General features: G+C 37.7%; 1 protein-coding gene across 1 annotated transcript in view; it reads left to right on the plus strand.

The window, feature by feature from the left end:
• The window catches only part of LOC125486704, a 227,948-nt gene that overhangs the window by 42,339 nt on the left and 168,126 nt on the right, over window positions 1-17,483 (plus strand). The window contains exon 2 of the mRNA XM_048615370.1: window positions 4,169-4,246. Coding sequence (XP_048471327.1) covers window positions 4,169-4,246 — 78 coding nt within the window. The remainder of the gene's footprint in view (window positions 1-4,168; window positions 4,247-17,483) is intronic.

Below are 17,483 nucleotides of genomic sequence, written 5' to 3' on the forward strand. Positions count from 1 at the left end.
CTCTGCTCCTATGATGCTGCTTGGCCTGCTGTGTTCATCCAGCCCTGCACCTTGTTGTCTTGCTAGTCATGGCTGCTTGATGCCATGATACCACAATGGGTCAAGGAATAGAGGCGGGTTCCGAGAACTAGCCCATCTCGTATATTGATTGAACTCATTGTTGGTGTTACTAAGGACCAGTGTCTAACCACTGAGCTAAATGCCCCTCCTCGGATAGACTGCTTTTCTTAAAAAGAAATTACTGTTACCCACATTAAAGCAAAGAAATATGTACTACACACCAACATGCTGTTGTGTGACATCACTGGGTTGAGGAATTGTTTATCCCAGCCGGCTAGACATTACTGGACAATCCTATGCTTTTTAGTGTGGTTTAGGTATCTATGGTCTTCATTTTAGCCTACATTTTATACTATATAAAGTCTGTTTTAATTTATTTTGTGCAGTAGTTTGCACAAAATTCTCAAACACTTCAGAATTTTAAGTACTTTCTGCATCAAATTAATGCAATAAACTGCAATGTTAAAGATACCAAGGAGCATCTCCTTTTTCCCCTTCTGCACTAAATTTCGATTTGCACCCAATTATAAATTTCCCACTTAGTAAACAAACAACTTAGTTGTGGTTACGCCCTATGCTGCTGACTCTCACAGAATGCGGCCTGACCCACAGAGCTTAGTGTTAGTCTTTTTTCTTAATGGTCTTATTTTATTACATTATTGCTTTCAATCAAAAATCAACGATGACTGAATCACTTCTCAGCTGTTGAAAGTGCTGATGAGCATAGCGCAAAACTACACAATAATCAACAAGACATCCTAAAAATTGTTTTATCCAGTTAAACACAATTAACACTCATCAGGCATTTCATTATCCATTCATGGTCTAGATGATGCACGTTAGCAGTGTTACACTGAGGCATTTTTTTTTAACAATTGAGAAATGTCACCCAAGTATTAAGCACACCCAAATAAAGTGCACCAATTACTTTAAATGAGTGCAGTAATAGCAACGGAATAATTCTGGTCATGTAAAGCAGATTTTGACCATTGTGAGCAATTATTCATTGAAATAATTATCACCTTAACAAGAATATGTTCTTTTGCCCTGGAAATCTGTCCAGAGGAGAATATGAAATTATGACTGAATGTACTTAATTGGAATTGGGTAGAGCGTAGATGGAGAATGGATAAATGTGTTTGCAAGGTAGAAGAAACCTATTCTAAAGTAAAGTTTAATTCAATGTTAGTTCCAGTAATTACAATATTGAATATAAAATCAAATGCACTTTCATATTTAAATCAGACGTGGAAAATTCTACAAATGCATAGGACACTTGTTTAGGCCAAGGCTGCCAACTAGTGGAAACTTTCATAATAACCACCTTCCCATCACCTTCCCATCATATGGCACTTACAGAAAAGTGACAATGCAATAAACTTTAATTCACACGCTTTTATACTAATAAATTTTAGCATCAATTTTGTATAAATGAAAAACACTGTTCATATAACATACAATCATCCCTCCAGTTGGCCCAAACAAGCTGGACAGTGATATAGATTGCAGAAATTGGAGTATGACCCTGCTGGAGCTTCCTAAAGATTACAAATGGACAGTGCTATGGCTCTCAGTTTAAATGTTAACTATTTTTGTTTGCATGCCATTGAAACAATACGTATATATGATAGGGGATTTAAGACTTGGGGACATATTTTTAAGGGGAGAGGAGTGAGAATTAAAAATGACATGAGGGACAAATTTTTTATACAGGGGATACCTCGCATGCAGAATGAACTTCCTGAGGAAGTGGTGAATGCAGCACAGTTAGTGTTTAAAAGACACTTCAATAAGTGCATGAATAGGAAAGGTTTAGAGGAATATGGGTCAGGAGCAGGCAGGTGGGACTAGTTTAGATTGAGATTATGTTTGGCATGGACTCGTTGGACCGAAGGGTCTGTTTTCGTGCTGCATAGCTCTGAATTTTTGCAGCAAATGAAAGATGCTACCTATTAATTAGACTTGCATTTATTCACAGACCTTCTGCGGGCATTTTCATGTGAACGTGCAGTTATCTGGGAGCTAAAGCAGTTGTCTTCCTCCACAGGAAATCTGGAATCCGCGTAAGCTGGGCAAGGATCAATAAGTTTCCTTAACCAGTCTCATTCAAGAATCCCAATTGTGTACACGATCTAACAGGGAATCAGAGCAAAATACTGGATGGTAGAAATCTGAAACAACAGAGAAACTCAGGTCTGGTAGCATCTGTGGAGAAAGAAACACAGTTAATGTTTCTAATCCAATATAACCCTAGTTCAGAACTGCCACTACATGGGAAGGCAAGTAGTGAAGATGGCACAAAGATTTTGCAGAGAGACATAGATAGTTCAGAGAGTGGCCAAAAGTACATGGAAGTTCAGCAGATAACAGGAAAGGCAAATGGAATAGTAGCCTTATTTTCAAAGAGAATGGCAAATAAAAATTAGCGTAAGTATTCCTAAAACTATACAAGTCACTAGTTAGACCACAACTGGAGTACTTTGAACAGTTTTGGTCTCTTTCATCTAGGGTAAGATACATTGCTATTGGAGGCAGTCCAGAGAATGTTCTTTGGGTGATTCTGGGTATGGAGGGACTACCTTATGAGAAAAGGTTAGAGTAGGTTGGGCCTATATTCATAAGATTTTAGAAGAATGAAAGGTGACCTTTATTGAAGCATTTAAAAATCTTAGGGAACATGACAGGGTAGATGTGGAAACATTGTTTCCTCTTGTAGGGAAGTGCAGGACCAAGGGGCATAACTTCAAAGTAATGGATTGCCCATTTTAAGACAAAGATGAGGAAGGATTTCTTCTCTGAAGGTGTTGAATTTGTTGAATTCCTTACTATGGAGTCTTATAGAGCTGGGTGATTAAGCATATTCAGGGCAAGGAAGCAGAGTTGAATATTATCAGATCAGCTATGATCTCATGGAACGCAATGCAGAGTTGATGGGCTGAATGGCAGTATTCTGCTCCTACGACTTATAGTCTGAATTTGGGGTGTGATGGAATACTCCCCTTTTGCCTGAATGAATACAATTGCAAAAGCACTGAAGAAGCTCTGTCCTGTTTATAACAAAGAAACCTGCTTTATTAGCACCATATCTAACATTTTCAACATTCACTCTCCATCACTAATGAATGGGAGCAATAATGTCTCCCATTTACATGATGCAGTGCAACAAGTACCGTTAGATAGCATCTTCCAAGTCTGCGACCTCTGCTACCTAGAAGGACAAAGGCAGCAAATACATCACTCTAACCATTCACCAACTTGTATTAGAACTGTATCGCTGTTCCTTCATTTGCTGGGTCAAAATCCTGGAACTTCTTTCCCAATAGTATCGTGAATGTACCTACGCCACATGAACTGCAGTGGTTCAAGGTGATAGCTCGTCACCACCTTCTCAAGGGCAGTTAAGGATAGGCAATAAATGCTGATCTAGCCAGCAACACCCATATCTCTTGATTTTAAAAAATGACTTCTGGTATATTTTGTAGGTATCTAATGATCAAATACTGAAAATTCATGCTATTTTATTTATTTGAATTTTGACTTTCTCGGTGAGATACTGGTAAAATAAGTCTGTGGAGAAGCAGAACAGTGCAGACAGTAATTTGCTGATTCTTTACCCAACTGTCATGTGCAGTCATTGAAAGCTGCTTAAATAACAGTGAACATCGATGGATAGCCTTGTTGTCACTTTTGCTGCACATTCTTGACCTTCACAGTCAACCTTTTCAATCATTTAAGAATGGCTAACAATTGGTAAATTGATTAGCAAACAGATGATTATATTAAAACAGGGAATACAGATTTCCACCAAATTAGACCTCAGTATTGCCAAATATAAGGGATTCATGGTACATTTCTGAAAGAAAGTATACAGTCATGTGAGGTAATAGTTGCAGGTGACACATATAAATAATTTGTAGTTCTGGTGGCAGAACTACTGATTTAACTGTTTTGCTCGAGATGTTGGGAGTTATATTTGACAATTGTAGAAAAGAATTCAGTAGTCATGTAAAAACAAGTTTGACGAATAAAACCATAATAATACTAAACTTTAAACTGCTATTACTTTTAATGTTTCCAAGCTAACGGCAATTTTTTTTAAAATCTTCAGCAGCCAGCAAAGCAGTCAACAAAGCAGCCATGACGATGACTCGTCTCGGTTCCTGACTCCATACATACGAGAGGAAAGGTAACTGCTAGTTCAAGAGCAATGATTAATTTTAATTACGCTGACATGTGTGAACCCATTGGCCTCAGCAAGCAATTGCTGCATATTCTCTATAAAGAACTTGATTCAATCTCTTAGTCAATCACTTGCTGTTACCACTTGATGGCAGTATTTGAATTGTATAGACCTTAGTCTCCACAATATCTCTTTATATTCTGTCATTTTTGAATGCCAAAGGAAATGGTAGATTTGTTCTTGGTAAGGTCTTAATTTTCTTAAAGCATCTTCATGCTCTTATTTGTTGCATTCTTAAGAAAATAGTATTGCAGTATTCCTTTGGCAATTTCTCTGTAAACAATGATTGAGTATGGGTTTATAAGTTACTCTTTGTTGAATAAATTCACCCAATTTGAATTTTGGCTTTTAAGTACAAGAAAGAAGAAATAATCTGTAACTTTAGAATGATCAAAAACTTTGAAAAGACTTACAATAAAACAAACTGACAGATATATCAGCTATATGAAGGAAAGGTGTAGAATTGGGTGAGAAAGATAAACACGTGGCTAATATTTGAAGACTGGTAATTTGCTTTGCTTTGCTTTTCATTTAACACAGTTGGAAAGGACCTTGCCCCTGACTGGTGAATGGAGTTGTAAAGTTTGATTTCATTTCACTTAAAAGTCACTGCTTACATGATAAACTTGTTAAATTTATCAGCGATGTAAAGAGGTTCATTTCCTTACATGAACATTTTGTGGCATTAATCAATTATTCTCTAAGTTTTAATGTAAAGGCTTACTTGATTAGAAAGAAGAAGCTGTATTTTTGCAGGAGAAATACCAGTAAAGCTAAGTGTTTAGAAAATGGAACTCAAAATGAATTACATAGCATTAGAAGATGAGTTGGCTGTGGTAGTTTGATAAATTAGATAGAAAGGTATGACAGTAAGTGAGCAATGGCAAGGATTTAAAGACACATTTTGTAGTTCTCAACAGGTCTTCATTAAGAAAAAATGCTCCATGGAAAAAGAGGTCCACTTGTGCTTACGACTTAAAAAGTTGAACAATTGTATTAGATTAAAGGAAGGGACTTACATGTGACCAGGAAAATCAGTACTGAAAACCATGAGAGGGAGCAGAATTTTAGACAGCAGCAGAGATTCCCAAACTGATATGACTGAAATGTGTAATTCAGCAGATAATTAGTACGTGAAATCCTTTTTACCACCTGTTGAAATAGAGAGATAACTGAAAAGATCCAAATACACTTACATCTACAGAATAATAACAAGGGATAGCACGGTGGCTCACAGCGCCAGGGATCTGAGTTCGATTCCAGCCTCAGGAGACTGACTGTGACTGTCTGGAGTTTGAACGTTCTCCCTGTGTCTGTGTGGGTTTCCGCTGGGTGCTCCGGTTTCCTCCCACAGTCCAAAGATGTGCAAGTTAAGTGGATTGGCCATGCTAAATTATCCATAGTATTAAGGGACGTGTAGGTTAGGTGCATTAGGTACAGGAAATGCAGGGTTATAGGGATTGGGTAGGGGGATGGGTCTGTTTTTAGGAGGGTTAGTGTGAACTTGTTGGGCTGAATGGCCTGTTTTCACACTGTGGGGATTCTGTTCATAATTTTGATTTCTTTATTTTGTTGAGGGCTATACAATGCTGTGAAATTAATCTATTCAGAATTTTAATTAGATGAGGCATTATAATCTACTTGAGGAAAATTCTAATAATGCAACCTTCCTTTGGCCTTTATGATTCAGATAGATATAGAATGTTTGAGGTTAATTTTGAACTTGTACAGTTCTGTGTGCCAGTTGTTTTAATGGTACTAGTATTTACTTCCCAAGAAAAGATGATAATTCAAATCACAATGCTCTGCCCTCCTCTTGCCCCCATCCCCATGATCCAAAACTGTATGCCTGTATCTAAATGGTGGGACACCAGAACCGTCTTGGCAGTTAGGAGAGCTGTTTTTTTTAGTCTATAAGGTAACTGTCATTTCAATTGCAGGAAAGCACTGAATTAAACATAATTTTGGTTTTAAGTATTGTAGTGCACAGGCAGAGATGGAGGTCGAAGAAGGAAATGATGAGGTTGTATCGGGGAAGAGGTAAACTTTAAAGCCAGTATTTTTTGTTGCCTGCCCAGTGGTCAATGCACAGTATTGGGAAGTAGGTGATGAATAAGAAGAGGTTGAAGAAATATAAATATTACTGTAAATATCTTGTTACTTTATTATAGATGTAAATGGTTCTGCTCTGTTGTCTGTCTAATGTTAACGCTAGTCAGAATTAATTTGAAATCTTTGGATTTCTCAAAGTACTTGATGCTTCCAAGAACTAGCTACTTGAGAATTGCAAATCTGTAGTAGAACCACAGCATTACTTTAAATTGTTATTGTTAACATCCTACAATAATAATTTTAGAATTGGGTGGCTGAAACTTTGATCATTTTAAGTGCTTATTAACTAACTGAGTAACAACCATATAGTTTCTTAGAATGTCTAATTTCAAACCCAAATTCTCAGTTCTAAAGTAATGTCGTATTAATGTTCAGGAAAGTAGTGAATGAGCATAGAAAATATCATCTTACATTTCAATCAATGGCTAAACATCAACATTTCATGACTGCTGCAGCAGGATGTGGATTCTCTGCTGTTCAGGTGATAAATGTTCTCTCTACATTCAACATCCCAGAATGTGCTAACATTAAGTTAGAGGAACATTATTAGAAAAAATGTTCATTACCCTTATTGTTCCTCAATACTCATGCACAGTGTAATGATCTGAATCGTAATGGAAATTATCATGTCACCACTGAATAATGCCACAATAAATGAAAAAGTAAATAGAACTAAAAAAAAGCCTAACACTTATTCATGAAGACTGGGTCTTTTGAGTCAAATAAGTCCCACTTTTATTACTTTCTAACATATTCTGTGATACAGGCAAAAATAAGACAAATGGCATTGTCAATATTTTCAAAATCTACATAAAAATAAAATCTTATAAGGTGACACTTCTTGAGAAGAACATATTTTGTTCCAAAAGTAGATTTTAATGTTTGTGTCTGCTATTCATGTCAAATATCACAAAGTCATTTGCGTTCTTAAGCAAGATTAATCAATCATGCACCAAACAAAAAGTTATCTGAATTCCAACTTGCAGGAGCTTATGGGATTGGAACAGGGTGGAGGGCTAAAATGTGTGGGAATTGACAGTACATTAGGAAGCTGGCTGCAACCTATCACCTTCCACATTTAACTGCTTCTTGTTAGGCTCCCTTCAACAAAGACTGGTTGTCAAGTCTAATGTGCTGTTTGGTCAACTGAAATGATATTAATGTCGCTTTTGGAAATTTAACTGTTTGTCTGTGCATTGCCAAGTTCCCTGGAGCTCATTACTGAAAACAAGCTGAATACACAATGGCAGTTGAGGGGCCAAAGACAGATCTATTGGCTGGTTGCTTGAAGTCAAAGAAGACCAGCTAAAAAGTTGACTGATGAAATAAGTACCCCAACAAATACCTAGCACCTTCCAAACCTATGACTTATAATTCCTAGAATGGCAGGGTCAGCAGATACATGGGAACACCACCACCCTGAATTTCCCCTCCAAGTCATGCATCATCTTGACTTAGAACTATATCACTGTTCCGTCAATGCCGCTGAGTCACAATCCTAGATTTCTCTTTGTAACACCACTGTGGATGTCCTTGCATCCTAAGGTCTCTAGCCCTTGAATAAAGCAGGTCACCATCAACTTAGCCAGGGCAAGTAGAGATGGGCGGTAAGTGCTGACCAATAACTGACACCCTTATTCCATAGACTCATGGAGTCATGCAGCACGGAAACAGACCCTTCCGTCCAACTCATCCATGCCAACCAATTTTATCAAACTAAGCTAGGTTCCACTTGCCTGCCTTTGGCCCATATCCCTCTTCACCTTTCCTATTCATGTACCTATCCAGTTGTCTTCTAAATATTGTGACTGTACCTGCGTCCATCACTTCCCTTGGCTGTTCATTCCATGTACAATCACCCTCAGTGTGAAAACGTTGCCTCTCCGGTCCCTTTGAAATCTTCCTCCTTTCACCTTAAAAATATACTTCCTAGTTTTGAACTCCCCCACCCTAGGGAAAACATCTTTGCTAATCACCTTATCTATGCTCCTCAGGATTTTCTATACCTCAGTGAGGTCACCCCTCAACCTCCTATGCGCCAGTGAAAAAAGTCCCAGCTTAACCAGCCTCTCTCAATAACTCAAACCCTCCAGTCCCAGCAACATCCTGGCAAATCCTTTCTGAAACCACTCCAATTTAATAATATCTTTCCTGTAGCAGGGAGACCAGAACTGTACACCGTCCTCCAAAAGTGGTCTCACCAATGTCCTGTTGAACCTCAACATAACCTCTCAACTCCTATACTCAATGGTCTGAGCAATGAAGTCAAGCTTGCTTGTGCCTTCTTAACCACCCTGTCTACCTGTGACACAAATTTCAAAGAGTTATGTACCTGAACCCCTGGGTGTCTCTTTTGGACAACACTGCCCAAGACCCTACCATTAACTGTATAAGTCCTGTCCTCCTTTGTTTTACCAAAACGCAATACCATGCATTTATCCAAATTAAACTCCATCTGCCACCCCTCAGCCCATTTGCCCAATTGAACAAGATTTCTTTGTAATCTTGGATAAGCTTCTTCACTGTTGACTATACCCCACCAATTTTGGTAGTATCTGCAAACTTACTAACCATTTCCCCGAAAAATGTTGGAAAAAAGACATCAGTATGCTGAAGATGTACTCCATGCATCGGACTGATCTGGAATCATTCTTGCATAGGCTAGGGTCTCCTGAATGTTCATGAGATGCTGAGCTCTGTGCTATATTGCACAATTGCAAGGATGGGACTATAAAAAGAACATGGGACAGAGACTCTTCAGATAATTCCAAGGTGGAGAAGATGGAACATGGTGGCAGCACCAGCAACCATACACATTTCTACCTGGGATGGCCACCTCACTTTAGGGTTCAGTAGGTTTCACCAACTCTTCGGACTGACAGCCATAACAAAAGCCACTTGCACTCCTTCATAAACTAAAAGATACCTGCTGCTCCTTAATAGTTGTCTTCAATTCTTGTTTTAACTCTCATGAAAGTGCCAGGCAGAAACCGAAAATGGGAAAGGGTAGAAAGTAGTTAAGTTTTATTTATGTAGCTGAAATAGATAATAATGAGTAACCTTCTAACACTGTAAAAACAACACGTGTGCAGACCGGTATGCAACTATAGATCTTTATGCTTCCCTTCCATGCACTTCTTATGCTGTAACCCTGCAGCTTTAGCAGAATTCAAGGTAGGCAGCTTAGATCCCTGCTCTGACAGCTGAGATGTTAGCAAAAATGTGGACTTCAGTATTATATAAATTGATTTTTTTTTTGAACTTGTCACAATTTGACTTTTACAATTTAAGCACAGTAATGTGTTGACATTTTAATGCCTTTTGAAATCCTGATAGGCCATAAAATCAATTAAAGATGAGTGTTACAAAATGCCCATTGCACCCACATCTTGGGAGTAAGTGAATAAATGATCACTTCGTTTCAAACTTTCATAGCAGACATATAATTTTTATTTGATGTTCAGAATCTTGGATTTCATGTGAACCTCTTAAATTATCTGTGGTATATTTCCCGTGGAAGCCGTGGAGTACTTTGTGAGCAATGAGCAAACACCATAGTATTGTGTGAGATAAAATCTGCCTAAAATATTAATTTTCTAAGAAGAGGTTATCGTGTTCTTTCAAACAGTGCAAGATTGCACGTGGATACCAATGTGAAAACCTTTCAGTAGTGGTAGAAGATAGGTAATAGCAGATTCAAGGCCTGTTATGTTACCCATCTAATTTTCCTTTTCGTGGAAGTCAAATTCAAAGTGGGGAATGTATAGTTTTGCAGCATGTGTCCCTGTTGCATGGTAACAATTGAAATTCTTACTCCAGAGCATCAGTTAAACCCTCCTTCCCACAATATCTCTATTTCTGATTGGGTCTTTGCACTTCTTCTTTCAGTTTAACAAATTGATGTCTTCATCATTTGATTAAAGCCTACAAAATAAGCTGCCTTTATCAAAAAAAAGGGCTGTTGATGGGATATTCGTGCACTAAGGCAAGATTAGATGATTGCCATAAGTTTTTTCTTTTTAAATGAGAACCCCAATAATATTCCTCCATATGGATGATGGACCAATTTTGAAGGCTCAGTGGAGGAAACATGAATATAATGTCTGACAGTTATTGTACTGAAGGAAGGTAAAGTTACCATTTTATAAATGGTATTGCACCCACATTTCATTGAGAAAAATACAAACATTCATTAGCTCGAATAGTGCAAATCTGAACATTTGTAATTTGTCTTCTGATTCACCAGTCACAAATACATGGATAATCACTTTAGAGACCTTTGGAATAAAGCACAAATTATGTTGTACTTTCTTATAATTTATTTTCTACACTAATGGTTTTTGATTAAACCAAATAAGTTGCATTTAAGATATTTGCCATTTTGATATACTACAATTCATCTTTTTTTCTCTATTCATTCACGGGATGAGGGCGTCTCTGGCTTGGCAGCATTTATTGCCTATCCCTAATTGCCCAGAGGGCAATTAAGAGTCAACCACATTGCTGTGGGTCTGGAGTCACATGTAGGCCAGACCAGGTAAGGATGGCAGTTTCCTTCCCTAAAAGACATTAGTGAACCAGCTGTAATAAGGGTTTGGTAAGCACTTTTATAAGTTTTGATTAAAGAAAGTTGTGCTGCTTTCTTCTCCTGCAGTGTCCTGCGGATGTCAATATCACATCAAGTCTTCTTCAGTCACCAAGCATTTAATCAGATTGTCTTCTCAGAACAATATCCCAGTAGATTCTAACCAATGTACATTGATGTTCATTGGCATTTCTCACACTAAATGATCCATTTTCAAAATCCTGCTGGTTACAATTGACCAGGCACTAAACTTGACCAGCCATATACGCACTGTGTCTTCAACAGCAGGTCAAAGGCTCCCAGTAGATTATCCAGACGTTTAAAACTATTCTAATTCTTCTGTTTGAAGAGATACCATTCCTTCATAAGTTGAATTTTAAGATGCTTACAGTATCCCACAGTGCTTACAGGATATGTGCACAGAGTATTGAACTAAGCTGCTATATTGTTCTTTGAATTTCACTCTAAATATTATTCGCAGTGAACTTAAAGCACTTTTTTCAAAAGCATGACAAAAAAAGTGCTTTGTAGATCGGGGGAGTTGAAAAGCCACGCAGCCTGTTGGTATTTCCTTTGAGTTTTTTGATGATGATTTTATAACAAGAAAAGAAACACTATAAAATTTCTCACTACCATCAGTGGTCCTTTAAAAGTCTTCCTATAATAGGTTGCAAAACCTATTTATGTTTCAAGGGCTTACGAAGTTTTAAAGCTTTTTGGTAACTTTTATGTTTATACCAGCTGTAGAAAATTAGGTCATAGATCTTGTTGGTGACTGTGGAAAACTGCAAGCAGAACCTTGAAACTATTTTTCTGCAGGTTTTTCTGTCTTTTTAATTAAATTTTATTGTGCTTCTAATATTATGAAAACAGATTATCTGTTCATCATCAGTTTAGTGTTTATGGGAACATGATATTTGGAAATTAGCTGCTGTATTTCCGGCATTAGAACAGTAAATACACTTGTAAGTGCACCCACAGTGCTGTTAATGATAAAGTATCAAGACTTTAGCATTGGCGCAGTGAAGAAATGGTGATATGTTTCCAAATCAGAATGGTGAGTGGCTTGGACAGTAACTTACAGGTCATGGTGTTCACACGTGTTTACTGCCCTTGTCCTTCTAGATGGTAGTGGTTGTGTGTATGGAAGGTGCTAAGGATTCTTGGTGAATTTCTGCAGTGCATCTTATTGATAGTACGCGCTGCTGCTACTCTGTGTAAGCGGTGGAGGGAGTGAATGTCTGTGATATAGTGCCAATTAAGCAGACTGCTTTGTCCTGAATGTCGTGGAGCAGTACTCATCCAGGCATGTGGGGAAGTATTCCATCACACTCCTGACTGATACCTTGTAGATGGTGGACAGCCTTTAAGAGTTCAAGAATTAGGAGATGAGTTCACTGCATCATTCCTAGCCTCTGACCTGCTCTTGAAGCCACTGTGCGTACATGGCTGGTCCAGTTCAGTGTCTGGTCAATTGTCACAAGCTAGATTTTGAAAATTTAGTGTGAGAAATGCCAGTGAACATCAATGTACATTGGCTAGATTCTCACTTGTAAAGGTGTTCATTATCTGGCACTTGAGGCATTTGCCATTTGTTATCACAACTGGATATTGTCTGGGTTATGCTGAATTTGGTCAAGGACTGCTTCTATATCTGAGGAGTAGAAAATAGTGCTAAACATTGTGCAATCATTAGCGAAGATCCTCACTTCCTGCCTTTATGATGGAGAGAAGCTGTTGTTAATACATCTGAAGATGGTTGGATCTAGGGATCGTTCAGAGCAATGTCCTGCAGTGATGTCCTGAAGCTGAGATGGCTGACCTGCAACAACTACCAGTACCTTCCTTTTTGCTAGGTACGGTACCAACCAGTGACTTTCAGTTAGTTTTGCTTAGGCTGCGTAATGTCATACTTGGTGGAGTGGCTTGATGTCAAGGGCTGTCACTCTCACCTCATCTCTGGAACTCATTTTTTGTTTGTCTACATTTGAATCAATGCTATAATGATGTCTGAGTGGCCCTGCCAGAACCCAACCTAATCAAAAGGTAGATTGTGAGCCAAAGAAGATGGTGTTGGGATCAGCTTTGGATCAGTTGAGCAATAGAAGGGGAAGGATCCATCTGAAATGGTCAACTCGGGTACCAATAACATAAGTTGGACTAGGAAAGAGATTCTGCTGAAGGATTATGAGCAATTTGGGTTAAATTCAGAACCAGAGTCACAAAGGTAGTTATGACCTGAGCTGCATGCAGATTGACTTAGGTTAAGTATGATTAGAGAGGTAAATGTATGGCTCTCAGATTGGTGTGGGGGAAATAGATTTCAATTCACCAGTGCTGGGAAAGAGATATCTGTTCCAATGAAATAGTTTTCATTTGAACCATGCTGGAACCAGTGTCCTAATGAATTGTATAACTAGAGTTTTTGATGAGACTTTAAACTATTTACTTAGGAGAGGAGGCGTCCTGTGCTTTGTTTCTCTGTATCATTTCTCAACAATTACAAAATTTTCTCATTTGCTTTGAATGTCTTCATAGCTTGCTCCCAAGCTATTCTTAGTGACATTTTTTAAACCTGCTTCCCTGATTGCACTGTTTGCTTCTCTGATGTTGTTCTGTTTACTTTTAGAGTGCTTGGAAACAGTGGTGGCCACTTTTCTGCTTTTCCATTCCAAAATCCGTATATTTTTTGCATGAATCAGAAAAGATCTTCTGCCTTCTATCCACCAAATCCCAAAATTATCCATTACTATCTTTTTGAAGCTACCCAGTCTATTTTGACACAATCCCTTAACTCTATCAATACCATTTTTCCTTTTGCTAGTATCCATTTCTAAATTATTGGCTCTAGAAAGTATCCCAACTATTTTGCTGATAACAGTAGTGCTATATAAATCGGATTTTTATGCTCCCAATTACTTAAATTCCCAAAGGAAGAGGCCACCTTAAGAACGAATTACTGTGTATCCCTCATTCCTCCTCCCTCCCCGTTAACTTCGGTGGAGTTTGTAAATAATCTTAACAATTTAATTCAAAAGATAATTGGTGAACAAATTTTGTGGTGCAAATTGCATTTAGTTCATGTATTGTGATATCCATCTCTGAGGACTAAAGATTCTGATCTAATAGCTCAAGATTTGTTATGTTGTGAGAAATAACATACCTCAGTGTTTGGATATGTGCATTGAAGATTAGTTGATTCTTGAAATCCATATTCATAAGGAAAATGAAGCTTCACTATTCTAACTATGATACCAATGAACACCTTGATTAATTTATTTACTTGTAATTCATTGAGAGGCATCTATTATCCCTTGGTATCCACTTCAATATGAGCTCTGTTCACAGTGTATTCTCAGCATAGTACTAGTAAGCTAGCCTGTGTTCTGTAAATTGCTAGATAGCTGGGACATTAACACTTCTTAAATCTGCATTATTCTTTTCTCCAGAGATTTCAAAGTACTTGGGAGCATAAGTGAGATTTGTAGATAGATCAATTGTTTACATAAAGCTTTTGCTTTATTCTTCTGTTTGAGAAATATATCCAGAGAAAAAAAACTTGTAAGTGCAGGATATGGGGATCACAAATGCTATGAATTATATACATGCCCTGAAATGTATATTTTTAGAAAGGACAAATGAAGAGGGTAATTGCTTCTTTATGTTCTGAGCAATTATTTTCAAAATTTGAGTGCTGTTAAGGGCTCTGCATATTTTTAATGCTACTACTTTTTGTGTTTCAGCCAAGGACGAATTGACAGCACTCTTGACTCTTGTCACAAGTTTGTGGGTTTCTATCCCAATCCAGGACTGGAGCTCAAAACTATGAATATGAATATACAAATTAGGAGCTTGTGTCCACTGTTCAAGTCTGCTCTGCCATTCACTGAGATCATAGCTGATCGGTTTAGAACATCAAACCCACATTCTTGCCTACCCTCAAAAAACCTTTCAACCTCTTGCTTATGAAGATCCTCGCTATCTGTACCTTATAATTATTTAAAGGTGCTGCTTCCACTGCCTTTGGTGGAAGTCAGCTCCAAAGAGTCAGGACCCTCATGAAGTAAATATTTTACCCATCTCTCTTAAATGGTCGACTGTTTCTTTTTCAACAGTGAATCCTAGTTTTAGATTCACCCACAGGATGAAACATCCTCTCCATGTCTGCCCTGTCAAGACCCATCTGGATCTTAAATGTTTCGATCAAGTTGCTTTTTGTTCTTCTAAACTCCTGGTGGATGCAAGCTTTAACCTGTCTAACCTTTCCTCTTAAGACAACCCACCCAAACTCAGTATTAGTATAGTAAAGCTATTTAAGGAAGTGTGGAAATGCATTGGAAATTGTTCAGACAAATTTTACTATAAATTGGTAAGATCACAGCTTGAGTACCAATTTTCTGTATAACTGAAGCATATCATCCCAACTTTTATATTCAATTGCTCCCCTTTATATTCCGTTCCTCATGTGATGAATGATAACATTGTTTTAGTTTTTGTAATTGTTCCCTTACCTGAGTACTGTGCTTTTTTGATTCATGAACCAGGACAGCCAGGTTTCTGTGCATCTCCGAGCCCTGCTACCTCTCACTTGCTATCAAAATGGTGAACTTCACATATTCCTACAATGTGCTCCATTTGTTAGACCTTTGCCTACTCACTTATCTGTTTCCCTCTGTAGCCTCCTTATGTTCACTTCACAATTTACTTTCTGACTGAATTTATGTAATCAGCAAACTTAGCGATCATACAATTCATCACTCCATCGACGTCACTTATATAACTCCTTAAAAAGTTGAAGCTCCAGCACTGAACCCTCTGGCATGCTACTTGTTATTATCTTGCCAACCAGAAAATTACACATATATGCCCACTCTCTGTATAGAAAGCAGAGTTAACGTTTTGGGTGCAGTGACTGGTCTTCAGTTCTGCCAGATGCTGCCAGACCTGCTGAATTTTTCCAGCAATTTCTGTTTTTGTTTTTCATTCCCAGTACACACACTTTTTTTTTTAAATGCCTACTCTGTTTCCTGTTAGCTAGCCAGTTCTCTATTCTTGCTAATATGTTACCCCCTGCACCATGAGCTTTTTAATCTTTCAAATGGCACATTATCAAATGCCTTCTCGAAATCTAGAATACATCCACCAGTTCATCTTTATCCACAGCAAATGTTACTTCCTTAAACAACTCCAATTAATTGTTCAAACATGATTTTGCTTTCACAAAACTAAGTTGACTCTGCCTGATAACCTCAAAATGTTCTAAGTGCTCTGCCATAGCAGCTTTAATAATAGTTTCTAATGTCTTGACTATCATGAGTGTTAATCTAACTGGCCTCTAGTTTCCTGCTTTGTGTCTCCCTCTCTGTTAGAATAAAAGCATTAGCATTTGTCGTTTTGCAACCTAATGCAACCTTCCCAAAATCCAGGGAATTTTGGAAAATTAAAAACCAATGCATCAATTAACTCACTAAACACTTCTTTCATGACCCAAGGATGAAGTCTGGCAGATTCTGGGGGCTTTTAGCCCACAGTTCCAACAATGCCCACTGCCACTTCCTTGGTGTTTGCAATTTTCTCCAGTTCCTCTCCCTCACATTTATTGATTTACAATTATTTCTTGGCTGTTACTTTTATTCTTTAAGGTGAAGAATGATCTACAATCTTGTTCTCTTATTTTATTTGTTCTTCACACACTCACTTTCAATAGGATCAATGCTCAACTTAAGCTCTTTTTTTTCTTTATTAAACATCTATAAAATCTGTTATTTTTGTTTTTGCTTTTTGTTTCTAGTTCATATTCTAATAGAAGAATTTTCTCTTTTTGTTAGTCATTCTTTTCTTTTATATTCTGTTTCTGACCAACCTTCTGACTTTACACCTGTCTTGGAAGCATTTTTTTCACCTTTGGAATGTATCTGACAAGTATATTCTGAAAGGGGCAGGGGTGTGTTGTCATTTATTTCCCCTTTTTGTGCTAATAAAACAGACAAATCAGATTGCTAATTGAAGAATTTTATGAAATACTCACAGAAATGTATCAAATTGGTATTGGGTCTAATTGTAAATTTGGCCTTGAAATTCAGGTCAGTGGACTAATTTGTTGGGCAAAGAATAGTGTATCCTGAGGCAACCATGATGTTAGGTCTTGTCCTCATTTCCATGGAGCCATCTGCTGCACAGAGCTACAACTGATTTGTTATTTGAGGATTTGACTGCTTTTGACATTGTAGTGGCCCACTGACATGTGAGGTGGTGACTGATGAACATAAATGAAGCATCATTATCACCTCGTTAGATGTTGTTCGATTGGAAAAAGGTACACAATGCAGGGAGACCTTTGAAAATTGTTTAGTAACTACTTTCTGTTTAAGAATTACCACTTGGAAGGCAGGTGCATTAATTAGATCCAGCTAATATTTGTGATGTTCTGGTTGACAAGGGATATTTATTTTTGATGGTGGAAATGAGGCCCAAACAGATCTAATT

The sequence above is a fragment of the Rhincodon typus genome, chromosome 32, assembly GCF_021869965.1.
Source record: "Rhincodon typus isolate 14 chromosome 32, sRhiTyp1.1, whole genome shotgun sequence".
Taxonomy (NCBI): domain Eukaryota; kingdom Metazoa; phylum Chordata; class Chondrichthyes; order Orectolobiformes; family Rhincodontidae; genus Rhincodon; species Rhincodon typus.